The 15578-nt window shown below is 45.9% G+C and overlaps 1 protein-coding gene across 5 annotated transcripts in view; it reads left to right on the top strand.

The window, feature by feature from the left end:
- Positions 1–9784, top strand: part of sema6a (sema domain, transmembrane domain (TM), and cytoplasmic domain, (semaphorin) 6A) — a 95852-nt gene extending 86068 nt beyond the window's left edge. For 4 of the 5 annotated variants that reach the window (XM_087262853.1, XM_087262852.1, XM_087262851.1 and 1 more), the window contains one exon: positions 6751–9784. In XM_087262853.1, coding sequence (XP_087118979.1) covers positions 6751–7808 — 1058 coding nt within the window. In that variant the 3' untranslated portion in view covers positions 7809–9784. 5 annotated transcript variants of the gene reach the window in all.
- Positions 9785–15578: the final 5794 nt, after the last annotated feature.

Raw genomic sequence — 15578 nt, 5'->3', positions numbered from 1 at the left:
CTCTCTCGGTTCTGCTCTCCTGCCATCACACAGCTTCAAAGTGAATCAGATTCTGTTGATCAGAGGCGGTGTGTTCATCCTCAAAGCGGACCTGTTTCAGGCAGATCAACACGCTTTGATTATACACTGCACTATAATGCTCAGAGTTTGGGTCTGTTTCTACTCCAAATATACAAAACATTCTGAAATCTGGGTTAATGTAAAGAAATCAGGCACCACCATGTGAAACACGAGAGTAATCTGAGGATGGGGAAGCAGAGGGATCTGGCTTTGCCTTTTTTTATTAATCTTTTTTATTGTAAGAACAAGCTGAGGGTGATGCAGTGGCGCAGTAGGTAGTGCTGTCGCCTCACAGCAAGAAAGTCATTGGTTCGAGCCTCGGCTCAGTTGGTGTTTCTGTGTGGAGTTTGCATGTTCTCCCTGCATTCACGTGGGTTTCCTCCGGGTGCTCTGGTTTCCCCCACAGTCCAAACACATGCGGTACAGGTGAACTGGGTAAGCTAAATTGTCTGTAGTGTATGAGTGTGTGTGTGAATGTGTGTGTGGATGTTTCCCAGGGATGGGTTGCGGCTGGAAGGGCATCCACTGCGTAAAAACTTGCTGGATAAGTTGGCGGTTCATTCCGCTGTGGCGACCCCGTATTAATAAAGGGACTAAGCCGACAAGAAAATGAATGAATGAATGAAGAACAAGGTGTAATAACACACAAAGACTTGACAAGACCTTTCCTCCCCCCCCTCAAAATAAATAAATAAATGAATGAAAAAAATGTAATTAATTAAATATTGACAGTCACAGAGTTCTGATAGTACAGTGAGGAAGTATTTAACCTCAGTGTGTGTGAGATCACTAGACTGCACACTGTATAAACATGTTCAGCGGATCCTCTAAGAGAGTATTAAAATTCCTCCAATCTTAAAAACAGCATCATATCCCTACACCAGAGTGAAACTAAACGTGTTTATCTTGATTTCCAATTAAGCAATATTCTTCTGAGCCATAAGACACGTGAAGGCATGAGCGTCCTGATAATTACTGGACATGACTGTACCTTGCTCAAGAACTCCAAAACAGCCATCTCAAGAGTTCACCCTCAGCTGATGAGCGATCATAAAGTGTGTTTGGCATGCTGTCCGGGAGAGAGCCCTGAGCTCATGAGATCCTCGAGCCCGGGGCTCCCTCCGGTTTGCAGGGCGAGAGGGGAGTTTGAGCTCAGGTAGATGTGGAGAACTCCCCTGCTGTAGCTCATGAACAGATAGTGATCACTCTTAAGAGATAACTACTGACTAGCAGCATGTCTATGTGCTGATTATTCAATTAACTTAAGCTGCATGTTTTTGGACGAAGGAGGAAACCGAGGAACCCGGGGGAAACACATGTGAGCACGGGGAGAACATGTTAACTCCGCACAGAAACGTCAGCTGGCTTGGTAAGGACTAGAACCAGTGATGTTCTTGCTGTGAGGGAACAGTGCTAACCATGGTGCCACCCATCTAAAGCAGGAGGAGTAGGGGTGGAGGGGGGATTCTTTAAAATGAAGATGGCTGTGATATGGAGCTGAGGGTATTCATAGTGGCATAGGAATCATCCGATTGGTCAATCATAACTAGAATAATGCAGGACCGGCTGTGATCAATCATAAGCACATGATCCTCTCGACATTACTTTATAAATAAACTTCACTTCAAAGCTAGGCCTAAAGTCTTTATTACATGCCGAATGAATGATGATTGTAAGCTGAATGATTTCTCTCACATGTGTCTCTTACATTTGTGTTCATCTTGGGAAGTCTCGCCTTACTGTAGTAAAGTCTGTGGAGGACCGTGAACTGAATTAAGCTTAAGTGAGAACAGGAGGCTGTTCCGTTCACTCTCTATATCATCACTGCGGGTTTCCTCTGAAATATTCACTCCCAAACGCTTTGATCATTCATCTACAGTCTTATTTTTATTGATGTTAAATTTTATATATATTAGAAACGACTCCTTTAAATGTAAGTGAATGTTTAATACTGCATCCAATCCTGAATGAGGAGTTAGGGAGGGATGTGTGGGACAATGATTTTGGATAAGATGTTGAATATGAAAATAGCTAAACACACGAGATCTTCACTTTCTGACGTGAGATTATTCTGCTTCCCTATTGTCAGATTATTCTGCTTGTTTTAGGGGAAACTCTCTTCATTTTGTTCAGTATTTCTGAAATCAACACTATATTTCTGCCTGTGAAAATGCTTCTTGATGTCAGAGTTTGTAGATGTTTGATCTAGAGGCGAGACAGAAACTCTGAGTATAGCTGCATTGTTAAGTACTGATAAATATTAAGATATGTCAGTGTGTGGTGCAGGTTAATGGAGGGTTCTGCTTCTGTCAGGCGTTCTCTTGTGTCTGTTGCACAGCAGCGTCTGACCGCTGAGCTGAGGCAGTGCATTTCTCCAGGTTTTGTCCTCTTTGAAGCTGTTTGAGCTGCTCTACATTAGGAGCTGAGAGATCTTCAAAGGTTTCCGAGTGCAGATTTAACCTTGAGAGATGCAGCGGGTCTCGCTCCTCTACAGGAGAATGTCTACTGTCTGCTCTGCTTGTGTGAACAGCCCTGTGCTCCTGAAACAGAAGCCTCTCTACATGAGAATGCAGCGCTCGCCGCTCCTCCGGGGAGGGGTACAGTAGACGCATGAAAGAGACGCTTTAAGACATCAAACAGTCTGAGAGGAAGAGCGTCTCCCGAGAGGAACAATGAGAGTCAAGTTAAAGAGAGAGACGTTCCTCAGATCTCCGCTTTAGCAGATGTGTGACGGCGTTTAGAGAGACACGGATGATGAGGAGAGCCTCCTTCAGGAGATCCAGAGTTGGGGAAAACACACCGAGATATTAGAACAGCAGGCTTTCCTTACTGCTTCTGTCTCCTTTCTAGTTCAAATATTTAAAAATGATTAAGTCAAGAAGCATTTTTAAGAGTTTTCCTGAGACTAGAGCGAGCGGTGAGGCCGTGTTCAGTGAGAGGAGTGTGATGGGAATGTTCAGGGTGTGAATGGGGTCCGGGTTAAGCATTTCTTCTACAGTTCTTGTAACCGCTCTGCTGTGGAGCTGAAGCTTTTATGCTCCCTCTTTTTCTTAGCAAAGGAAAGAAAATGGCCCACTTTGTCCCATACGGGCGCTACAGCTCTACATAAACAGGGCACGATCATTCAGAATCAGCTATTTGCAGACCTGCCAACATTTATTCCAGAAATTCTGGGAGACTGGCGGGGTTTGTTGAGTGGTGGGGTGTTTTGGCGAGCCGTGATGTTTGTGGTGTTAGCAGGTGGCTGCGGCGATTGGATACTAAACTCAAGTTGGTGACCGAGGAGTGTTTCAGACTGTACACTGTAAACCCAAAAAGTTAGGGCAACTCCAGAGGTGGTAGTAATGAGTACGTTTTGAGTACATTTACTCTTACTCAAGTAAATTATTAGAGAAAAATCATTACTCTTGCTTGGCTGCATTCCTCCCTTACAGCCAAGTGATAATAAATATGATATATAATGTGTCTTGTTTGCTAATATCGCGAGGCGCCGCATTGGAGAGGGTGTGTCACGAGAGGTTGCTATAGAGACGTATCTCCCGCTTTCGGTTAGAGCACACCCGCCTGTTGGGATAATGGCTGAAGTCGAGGAAGACATGCGAGTTTGCCAGTTTGAAAGACATCCATCTGCGGTGCGGTGAGTTTATCAGACCTGGTCACTCGACCTCAAGTTCAGTCTATGCTTTTACTCCAAGATGTCAACAAGAATAGTTTCATAATGCGATGCATACATCGAACTGACATCGCAGCATATACATGAACGACAGCTCCGACCTGAAACAACACATAGTGGTAAGAGTCAACATTATCCATACATATAGACGTTTATTAATGGTGACTATGGGATAACTAAAGAAACGGCTGTTTAATGGAGTAACTGAATAGCCCTGCACACATTAGTCATTTAACCATTAAAAATAAAACATTTAAACATTACTTTTAACATACGACTGCTTTAACAGAAATATATTATCAACACAGTTTTACTGTTTTAATAACTCATTTCTCATAACTGATGTATTTTCTCTTCTCCATGATGGCAGTACATAATATTAGACTAGATATTCTTCAAGACACTAGATATTTCGTCACCTTAGAATTAGAAGGCTCTATCTGACATTCTTCTCAAAATAGAGTTATTGACATATCCTTATTAAATGATAACTTATTTACATTATGGGATGCTTTTTTATAAGTTGTTTACATTTTAAGACTTTATTTAAAAACAGATGTCACACACACACACACACACACACACACACACACACACACACACACACACACACACACACACACACTGCCCGCTATATGGAATGCAAAAACTTTAAAATCTTAAAATCATTCAGAACGCAGACAGATCATCCCAGTGACGATTTCTCAAGTGCCATTGAAAGCCTTAACCAGGTTAATTGGACAGGTCAGGGTAATTAATGATGGTTTGTTCTGTAGCCAATCAAAAGAAATATTGCTGAAGGGGCTAATAATGTTGACCTTAAAACGGTTTTAAAAACTGTTTTTATTTTAGCTGATCTAAAACAAGATCTTCTTCAGAAAAATACAGTAAATACTATAAAAATGTATATATACCTTTATATTTATATATAAAATGAAAAGTAACTAACTATTTACTTGAGTAATTTTTTCATCAGATTTTTTTTACTCTTACTCGAGTAACTTTTAAGATTGTTAATTCACTTTTACTTGAGTAAAAATTTCTGCAAGTACTTGTACTTTTACTTGAGTATAGATTTTGGATACTCTACCCACCTCTGGTCAACTCAAACCATTTGAGAAAACCGGCTGCAACTAATCCTTTTAAGTTCCAAAACTAATCCTAATGAGTACTGTGAGCATACTACATTTGAGTAAACGGAGCGATTTGAGCACAGTTACACCTGATAAACGAAGAGAATCAAGCCACTGAGTACTGTAAAACCCAACAAGTTCAGCCAACTCAAACCATTTGAGTAAAAAAAAACTCATCTATACTTCACAGTGTACCAGAAAGCATGAGGACCGGGGGGTTGGGGGTGGAAGTCACGGAAGTTCTCTGGAAGAAATAACAAAACAGGAGGGTGGTGGGAGGTCTGAAATACAGCAGACTGACGGAAATAACGGGAGTTCTGAAAACTGTGAAGAGCCTGCTTTAGTGGCGCTGCTGCTGCTGTGGGAAACGATTGAAGATGAAGGCGTGGCTATGCGCAGTCACTCTCTGATTGGTCTTCTGGATGATTAAATATTGTTCCCTGAAGCTGCGGTCGCACTAGAGGTTGATCAAGCGAAATTCTGTCATGCGGCGCTGTGAAAGGAACGAGGTTAAACAAGCTGATTAGACATTAATAAAGCGAGCGATTGCTCCATATTGTAAATCTCTGTCCAGAGAGGTCATGTTTTGATCCTCAGTTGGTCTCACGCAGCCAAGTGTTGTGATTTCGCTGGTCAGAGTTCATCAAACTTGAACTTTCCAAAGCAGCAATCTGCAAAACTTGACGCACAAACTTGCGTGTCTGATCTGACTTACTTGCATGCATACGAATGGAAGTCTATGAGGAGAAAAGTGCAGTGTGACCGCAGCTTAATTCATCAAGACCTGATCACATGACCATTACACAACCAGCCTTATGCCCCATTCACACAGGGCGTCAGCGTCAGCGCTTCACATTCACTTTGAATAGGTGACGTCAGGCGTTGCCGAACTGCATTGTGGATCTGTCTGCACTGCTTCAGAGGCGTTGCTCGCTGCAGAAGTTGGGACTATCTCAACTTTTCAAGCGCCGACGGAATCGTCAGCCAATCAGATCACTGTATGCAAATACACCAGCTCAGACAGTAGCTGATTGATGACTAATTTCATTGTCTGACGCTGCTATGACGATTGCATCAGCCCCAACTTCAGACACGCCCTCTGTCAAGCGCTGGCGCTGGAGCCCCGTGTGAATGGGGTGTTAGAGGTGACAGTGCTTTTGTGGCTCCAGATCTCTGGACTGCTCTTCCTCTTACACTGAGAACTCTGGGCTCTGTTGAGCTTTGTAAAAACAGTTAGACACATCTTTATTGACCAGTTATTAAAGGTCTCCTGAAGTGCTTGGAAATTTACATTTTGTTCAATGTTCAAAACCGAAGCATGAAGAGAGGGTGGGACAGAGTAGCTCCTCCCCTTTTTAAAAACAGCCAATAGTGTTTTGTTTTAACACTGCTGTGCCAGTGAGAGGGGTTGAAGTGTGTTGAAGGGGGCGGGGCATGTCAGACACTACAGAGCATTTGATGAATAAAACTGTTGATCATTTAGGAGGAAGAGACCAACTGCACACTTGACATCTTTATATCAGCTCTACATCTCCTACATGTGAATTTAGTCACTATTTTGGTGCGCTCTAGCTTATAGATGTGCTAAGAATGAACAATACTGACACTAACAGCTAAAACCTTTGTCTTGAGTTGATGGGGCCTTCAGTGTAACAGTACGGTGAGCTGGGTTTATATTCGGTTTTATTTGTACTTTGATTTTAACCTGTTTTGATTCCTGTAAATGAATGTGTGAGGTCTTGTCTGGGACAGGTGTTATATTAATACATTAACTTACTTATTACTCATGTGAACAGCCCCTGACTCAGGAATGGAGTAGACTGTCAGGATGCACTGATGAATGTTGGTGTTATAGTCATTAATGAGGGTTTACTCTGTCTGCAGGAGTGATCCGCGAGACCTTCCACCGGGACCGGGATCAGATGGTTCCAGTGACGCTGTTGGCCATCGCTGTGATCCTGGCCTTCAGCATGGGCGCCATCTTCAGCGGGATCCTGGTGTACTGTGTGTGTGACCACCACCGCCGGCGGGAGTTCCCCATGTCAGGACGCAAAGAGAAGGACTGTGCGGCGTCCCGCCGCGGCTCCATGAACAGTGTGACCAAGCTGACGGGGCTGTTCGAGACGCAGGCTAAAGACGGGCGTGCAGAGCAGATGCTGACCCCGCTGATGAACGGCCGGCTGGTCAACGGGCGGATGCTGATTAAAGCGGAGCAGCACCTGGACCTGTCCGCCCTGCCCACACCCGAGTCCACACCACTGCAGCCACGCCGCAAGCCTAGCAGGGGGAGCCGAGAGTGGGAGCGCAACCAGAACCTGATCAACGCCTGCACAAAAGAGCTGTCATCAATGGGCTCACCTGTGATCCCGACAGAGCTGCCGCTGCGGGCGTCCCCGGGCCACATCTCCAGTGTGGTGGTGCTGCCACTGCCACCACATCAGTCGTACCAGCACGAGTACGTGGAGCATCCGCAGCAGCGCCCTGACGATCCAGCGGCCACGCTGGAGTTCCAGACGCTGCGGAGTCCGTGCCGTGGTGCAGAGGAGGAGGTGGTGCCGCCACGAGTGCCCCAGCGGGAGGCATCCCTGGTGCCACCGGCCGTCCCGCAGATGGGCAAACGGCTAGACATGCACTCCTCCATGTACGCCCGCGGGTTCCCCATGAGCTCCGGCCTGAAGAAGCAGCACAACACCAACTCCTCCAACTCCTCACACATGTCCAGGAACCACAGCTTCCGTGTGGAGACGCCTCCGCCCGCCCCGCAGCGCGTGGACTCCATGCAGGTCTCCTCTCCGGGCCTCGGCCTCTCCCACCACCCCAGCCTCAGTTCTTTCGGCTCTCTGTCTCGCTGCGGAGCCCGGCAGATGAAGCCCGACGTGCCGCCCAAACCCTCGGCCGTGTCCTACTGCAGCAAAGCCACATCCGGAGACTCCTGCACATAATCCAGAGCGGGAGAACACACGTGGGGAACAGCTCAGTGTGTCTGCGGTGTACAGCCCTGTACAGGAAACGCAGATCACCCTTTCCTTTCTGTTTGTTTTGGTTTTGTATATTTTTTAATACGTACACATCGGGCTGAAGAGTCCCCGAGCGCAAACACACCGAGAGGAGGAACTCTTGAAGATTTACTCAGCGCTCCGTCCTGATTAAAGCAGGGCTGAGGTTCGTTTTCTGCCAAAAGCACATGGAGACGGGTGGAGATGTACGTCACGAGGAGCCCGCTGTTATCCAGCTCTCGGAGAGTAAACTGTGAAGATCCGCCGTCTCTGCGCTGCTGTTCCTGGACAAAGCAATGGAGTTCTGCCTTAGTGCAAGAGTTCAACACGTCTACTGAAGCGGTCGGCTAAATAACACGTGACTGTTAATACTAATAGCAGGTTGTATTTATTTTTAATAAAGTGCTTTTGCAGAGAGAGCGTCTCTTTTAGGCTCAGACGAGACGAGAGCGATCGTTTTAATTTGAATTAATCGAGTGTGAAATTATTTAAAGTCATTAAACTGGAGCCAGCACTTCTGTCCACTAACTCTTTGGACGTTGCTAAGCAAACTCTGAGGTGTCGGGAAGCCTTGCCAGAGGGGATCGTGGGTAAATCAGACACACAGGAGCGGTCCGTCTGCCCTCGTCTGTCCGCAGAGTGCCATTCTGAAGGAACACACAGACGACATGTGTGTGTGCAGACGCTGGCTTAACGCTTTCAGATGTATGGGTTCCTCTAACACACACACACACACACACACATATGTGTTGGCAATAGTGGTTTACGAGGACTCTCCATTGGTCTAATGTATTTTATACAGTAAAACAGTGTATTATTATACAGCCCTACCATTAAACCCTCACAGCAACCCTGAGGCAGAATGTCTACATCTATTTTTAAACCTTTTTAATAACAAGGACACAAAGCCTGTCCTCATAAACCACCATTAATAGGTCGTACCCATGACATTATACATGTGTGTCCTTGTAAACCACCAATACCAATACACACACACACACACACACACACACGTGCACAGGCCCGTGGTTGAATCATGTCCAGTAAGCCTGTTTTCCTCCTTCCACCTGTAAATGTGTGCCTTACACCCCTGAGTAGTGACGCGTGTGTTAGCTGTTAACTGTCGTAGTTCTGATGATGAAGATGATGAAGATGATGTTTGTTTTTCTCGTTTGATTAAAAAAAGACACAAAACACAAAAAACCATGTAATTGCTGAATGTAGGTGTTGTCGTTGTCGACTCTGGTCCCTCTGCTAACCACACATGCTTGATTTCTGATCGTGCCAATGAAGGGTTGGGGTTGGAGCGTGGCGTTGGGTTTTCGGTGTCGATTTGCTTTGTCCTTGTTTACTTCTCTACAGTCCAGAGGAGGTTTGTACACTGTTTGTAGATGACGTGTCTCTGTGGATCCGGCTGCTCGGAGGCAATAAGAGGAAAACACAGGAGCGAATCCGACACGACGCTTCTCCCGAACACACACACACACACCAGCGCTCTAATGTACATGATCAAACACAGTTTGTAGGCAGTGAATACAGGCTGGCTCCTGTGTAGATATGCACTTCAGTAACACTAGGAGACAGATTCATGTTCTCAATGTTTGTGACAGATTCCCATTAATATAATTTTCTAGCTCTATGGTCGTGACGTATTACGAGGGATTGTTATTTAACTATTTTGACACACGTTCTCTTGAAGTTGACGTTTGTAGATGTTGGCCTGACCGGCTCCGCCTCTTCCTGTTGTGGGCGGAGTCTCCTGTGTGGTGCCTTCGCTCCGTCGCCCTCCAGACTCCAGTACTCCTGTATGATACGGTTCTGTCACCGGTGTCTCCCGCGTCTGATTCACAGCTAAATGTATGTTGTAAAGAAATTCTCTTTAATAAATGGAAAGTAATAAAGCATTGAGATGTGTTCACAGAGCGGCTGTGGTCTGTTGTGGTCAGTGTTTGGGTGTCAGGTGTGTGTTCTCGGCCTCTCCGTGCCCTCTTCTTCATTGAGATATGTAGAGCAGCACCTCACACACTCGCAGGCTGATTGTGTTCTGTAAACTGAGCCTGGATCAGCCGTGACCTGCAGAACCTGTGCTTGTGTACTGTGTGAGATGCGGATCTGATCATTCTCAGATGGAGAAACAGGTCGTGTCCTGAACTACACGATACACTTATGCACTCAACAGGGTGGTGAATGAGTTTGGTGTGGAACACTGATGTTATTTTACTAAACGGAAACACAAACCGTTTCCCAGATAATGTTTAACCGGTGCCGAATCAGTGATATAGATGACTAAACTATCAATCTGTAGCATGAGTACAGCCGAACTCTGGTGAATGCAGCTGCTCTCAGGCTACAGGCCGATGGTTTAGTCATCAGGAGGTGCCGTGATCCCTCATGTGGGACACTTTACATTCACAATAACAAATACATGAAATAACCCAACCTCAGCTGAAGATAGCTCCTCCCCTTCATCAGTAGCTCCTCATCAGTAGCTCGTCCCCTTCATCAGTAGCTCCACACCTTCATGAGCAGCTCCTTCTCTTCATCAGCAGCTCCTCCTCTTCATCAGCAGCTCCACCCCTTTATCAACAGCTCCACACCTTCATGAGCAGCTCCTCCTCTTCATCAGCAGCTCCACCCCTTCATCAGTAGCTCCTCATCAGTGGCTCCACCCCTTCATCAGCAGCTCCTTCTCTTCATCAGCAGCTCCTCCTCTTCATCAGCAGCTCCACCCCTTTATCAACAGCTCCACACCTTCATGAGCAGCTCCTTCTCTTCATCAGTAGCTCTTCCCCTTCATTAGTAGCTCCACCCCTTTATCAGCAGCTCCACACCTTCATGAGCAGCTCCTCCTCTTCATCAGTAGCTCTTCCCCTTCATTAGTAGCTCCACCCCTTTATCAGCAGCTCCACACCTTCATGAGCAGCTCCTCCTCTTCATCAGCAGCTCCACCCCTTCATCAGTAGCTCCTCATCAGTGGCTCCACCCCTTCATCAGCAGCTCTATAGCTTCATGAGCAGCTCCTTCTCTTCATCAGCAGCTCCATCCCTTCATTAGTAGCTCTTCCTCTTCATCAGTAGCTCCTCCTCTTCATCAGTAGTTCCTTCCCTTCAGCAGTAGCTCTTCCTCCTTAACAGTAGCTCCTCCCCTTAATCAGCAGCCCCTCCTCATCATCAAAAGCTCCTTCTCTTCATCAGTAGCTCCTCCCCTTCATCAGCAGCTCCATCCCTTCATTAGTAGCTCTTCCTCTTCATCAGTAGTTCCTCCCCTTCAGCAGTAGCTCCTCCTCCTTAACAGTAGCTCCTCCCCTTAATCAGCAGCCCCTCCTCATCATAAAAAGCTCCTTCTCTTCATCAGTAGCTCCGCCCCTTCATCAGCTCCACCCCTTCATCAGCTCCTCCCCTTCATCAGCAGCTCCACCCCTTCATCAGTAGCTCCTTCTCTTTATTACTAGCTCCTCCCCTTCATCAGCAGCTCCTCTTGATCAGTAGCTCTTCCCCTTCACCAGCAGCCCCTCCTCCTCGTCAGAAGCTCCTCCTCCTCATCAGTAGCTCACTCTTTATCAGTAGCTCCTCCTCTTCATAAGTATAAGTAGCTCCTCCTCTTCATCAGCCGGTCCTCCTCTTCATCATCAGTAGCTCCTCCTCTTCATCAGTAGCTCCTCCTCTTCATCATCAGTAGCTCCTCCTCTTCATCAGTAGCTCCTCCTCTTCATCATCAGTAGCTCCTCCTCTTCATCATCAGTAGCTCCTCCTCTTCATCATCAGTAGCTCCTCCTCTTCATCATCAGTAGCTCCTCCTCCTCATCAGTAGCTCCTCCTCCTCAACATTAGACACTCATCATCCGGGTGTTTGAGCTGCTCTTGTTCATCATGAATGCTCTCCTCATCCTGTTTATTTGTTTAGAATAGTGCTCTAGTATGTGATTTGGGACGCAGCTACAGGTTTACAGCCTAATATAAGGCTGTTCTCAGGCCAGTACTGTTGTTATTTGGTCATGCTGAATAACTGAACCCTCCAGCGAATGATCTTCTTCTGTATTGTTTCTGTCATATGTGTCCATGTAAAGATGCTGAAGTGAACCAGAAGGTGCGGAGACCTTAATTTCAGTATGTTAATGAGCTTTAACTAACACTGAATATTGAGTAGGGGGCGGAGCTTTCTGTTCACACATCATTCCCTCATATTGAACTAATAGCAAGAGGGGCGTGGCATCAGAGAAGGAGCCAATCCAGATGCAGAAGCTCTGAAGATCACCAAAGCAATGGTTTTGTTGAGAGGATTCATTGAAATGTTCACCAGACCAGTAACAGACATCATAAATGTTGATTTCACACAGACTTTAACAAAGGCATGTCCAAACTCGGTTCTGGAGGGCCGGTGTGCTGCAAAGTTTAGTTCCAACCCCAATCCTTCTTATATATACTGAATTTACTTTAGCTACACAAGCAGGACAGAGGTGCATTCTCTACATACCTCTCCTAATCTACCCACTGTACTGAAAACGAGACCGTAATGAGCAGATCATTCTGCAATGACTGTGAATCTTACAGCAGAACTGTTTCAGACTTATTCCTCCTGCATGTGTGATGAGGGTTTATGAGCTGAATGACGCGGCTGTGACAGTAATCATGTTCATAAAGCAGCACATTCCTGAAGCGGAGACTTCCTCTGATTCTGACTGACGTCTCCTGATGATCCAGAATACACTCACGTTCATCACAGGATCACTGCCCCCGTGTGTAAATCTGCTCACTTCACAGCTCTACAGTTAATCAGGAGACTGAACTCATGCAGCCGATCTCCAGGTCTGGCGGGAACACTCTGAATCACATCAGACCATGAGCATCTCCCTACAGAAGGTGAGAAGGGCTTCAGCAGGCGCAGTCACTATACACAGTAATGCGGCTGAGTGAGGGTTATTATCAAGAGCTGCACAATACCAACAGCAGAATGCCTGATTATTACACCAGAATGAGAGTTCAGGTCAGCCACATCAGCCTAGACAACAACCTTCAGACTTGTTTGCAGGACGAATGGGACAGAATGAGCCCTGAAACACTACAGCACTGCTGTCTTCAGTCCCTGAACGTCTTTAAGTGAAGTGAACAGGTAGTAGCAGTGCTAAATGTTTGACTGATACTGCTGTTGTTAAATTGGGATCAACAGTGAGATACGCGTGTCCACTGACAGCTGCTGTTCCACTGGAGTCCTGCTGAACTCATAACTCCTTCATTCATTAAGCATTAGCCTGATGTTCTCTGAGCACATCACCTGCAGATGATATTATTTATTATTATTATTATTATTTATCATATAAACACTAATAATGCATCATTTGACAGTTTTCAGCACACATCTACAGGCTTCATCAACATTCTTCTGGTATTATTTCATATTTAATGTACTCATTCAGTTATTGGTGATTCTCTGATTCTCTACACAGCACTCAGAGGACAGAACGCAGCGCCTGATGTTCATTAATTATTCATATTTATGTTAATGTTTCATCACAGTTAACATTTATCCAGAAATAGAGTTTAATCAACTCAATACAGCATGAACTGAGAACATTACAGGCTTTAGCTGCGAGATGCTCGTGTGTGTGTGTGTGTGTGTGTGTGTGTGTGTGTGTGTGTGTGTGTGTGTGTTAGCACTCAGCTGCTCTGAGGATGGATGTTCTCCTGCTGGTGGTGTTCTTCAGCTGAAGGTCAGGTGATGTGTTTCCTGTCTGCTAGAGCTGATGTTCAGCCCTGATTCACATACAGAGATTCGCTTCAGGATGAATGATTCACTGATTCACTGATTCACTGGCTGTGGGATCAGCTTAATGAACACAATCAACACATCAGTCCGTCCTGATCCTCTCTGTGCTGACACACATCACTGAGTGAAGAAGAGGTCATTTACAGTCACAGTTCACACATGAGGGATGACTTTATATATGTGTGTGTGTGTGTGTGTGTGCGTTCATCTGGAGCACAGTGGAGTGAAAGTCTCACCCGGTGACCTTGAGGTCAGAGGTCAAAGGTCATGCTGAAGATCCCAGAGAGAAAGAGATGAGTGACAGCCGAGGGAGGGAGCGATGTCATCACCTGCTGAGTGTGTGTGTGTGTGTGTGTGTGTGTGTATGTGAAGTATGTCTGATGTGTGTGTGTGTGTGTAGTATGTCTAGGTTCGTGATGCTGAAAGCAGAGCAGCAACCTCCTGTATAATGAACGAGCTCCTCCCCCAGGTGACCGACAGCTGTGGCTTCATTTGCATTCTGCTCCGCCCACTTTTAAGCTGAGACAGCACACACACACACTTACTCTGTCACTGAAAGACACACACACAATATCACTAACACAAAGACTAAAAATACACACTCACTGAAACACACACACACACACACACTCTTCCTTATCCTCAGCACAGGAGATCCAACAGCGCAGAGAGAGAGAGAGAGTGTGTGTGTGTGTGTGTGTGTGTAAGCGGAGTAAACCTGCAGCTGGGGATTTACTGCATGGATTTCTCCGCGGGTACCTGGATTTAGGAAACAGGATTAGTGGGTGTGTAATTATGGCTACTGAAGGGTATGTGTGTGTGTGTGTGTGTGTGTGTGTGTGTGTGTGTCATGCACAGATCAGCTTTAAGAATTGATGAATTCTGCCCTAATTTCAGAGTTCTTGGCTGAGCTGAATATGAAGAAAAACTCAGGAGGAGAAACAAGCTGCTCTGATCTGAACCCACACACACACACTCTCTCTCTCACAGTCACAAAAACACACACACAAACACACACACAGACACACACACATACACTTGTGTCCTGTAACTGTATGTTATAGTGCTGATTAACTCAGATCTCCGACAGCGCTGTAAATCTGACGTCAGGTCCAGCCGGTGCCAGTTTCAGGTCACACACACACACACACACACACACACACTCGAGCAGAGCTGGGTAAGATGCACAAGTGTGTGAAAGAGTGTGTTGATGCGTCTCGAGGAAAACAGCAGAGGAGAAAAGAGAGCGACTCAAGACCAGAGAAAGAGGCAGTGTTGGAGACAAGACGAGGAGCATTCACACACACACACACACACACACACACACACACACAGACACACACACACACACACACACACACACAGACGCACACACACAGACGCAGACAGCCACAAAAGCACACACACATTCACTTACTCAGAAATACACACAGAAAAACACACACACACACACACACACACACACACACACACACACACACACACACACACACACACACTGTCTTCAAATAAAACTCCTGCCTGCATTTTTAAAATAACCATCAACGAGATGATTTTCACCGGTCACTTTATTAGGTACACCTGACTAGTATCGGGTTGGACCCCTTTTGCCTTCAGAACTGCCTTAATCCTTGGTGTCAGAGATTCATCAAGCTGCTGGAAATATTCCTCAGGGATTTTGCTCCATGTTGTCATGATAGCATCACACAGTTGCTGCAGATTTGTCAGCTGCACATCCATGATGCCAATCTCCCGTTCCACCACATCCCAAAGCTGCTCTATTGGATTGAGCTCTGGTGACTGTGGAGGCCATTTGAGTACAGTGAACTCATCGTCATGTTCAGCAGTCTGAGATGATTGAGCTTTATGACATGCTGTGTTATCCTGCTGGAAGTAGCCATCAGAAGATGGAGACACTGTGCTCATAAAGGGATGGACATGGTCAGCAGCAAT

Source organism: Danio rerio, chromosome 8 (assembly GCF_052040795.2).
Source record: "Danio rerio strain M-AB ecotype USA chromosome 8, GRCz13ab, whole genome shotgun sequence".
Classification (NCBI taxonomy): domain Eukaryota; kingdom Metazoa; phylum Chordata; class Actinopteri; order Cypriniformes; family Danionidae; genus Danio; species Danio rerio.
Note: the sequence above shows the minus strand (reverse complement) of the source record. Positions and strands in the feature narration are given on the sequence as shown.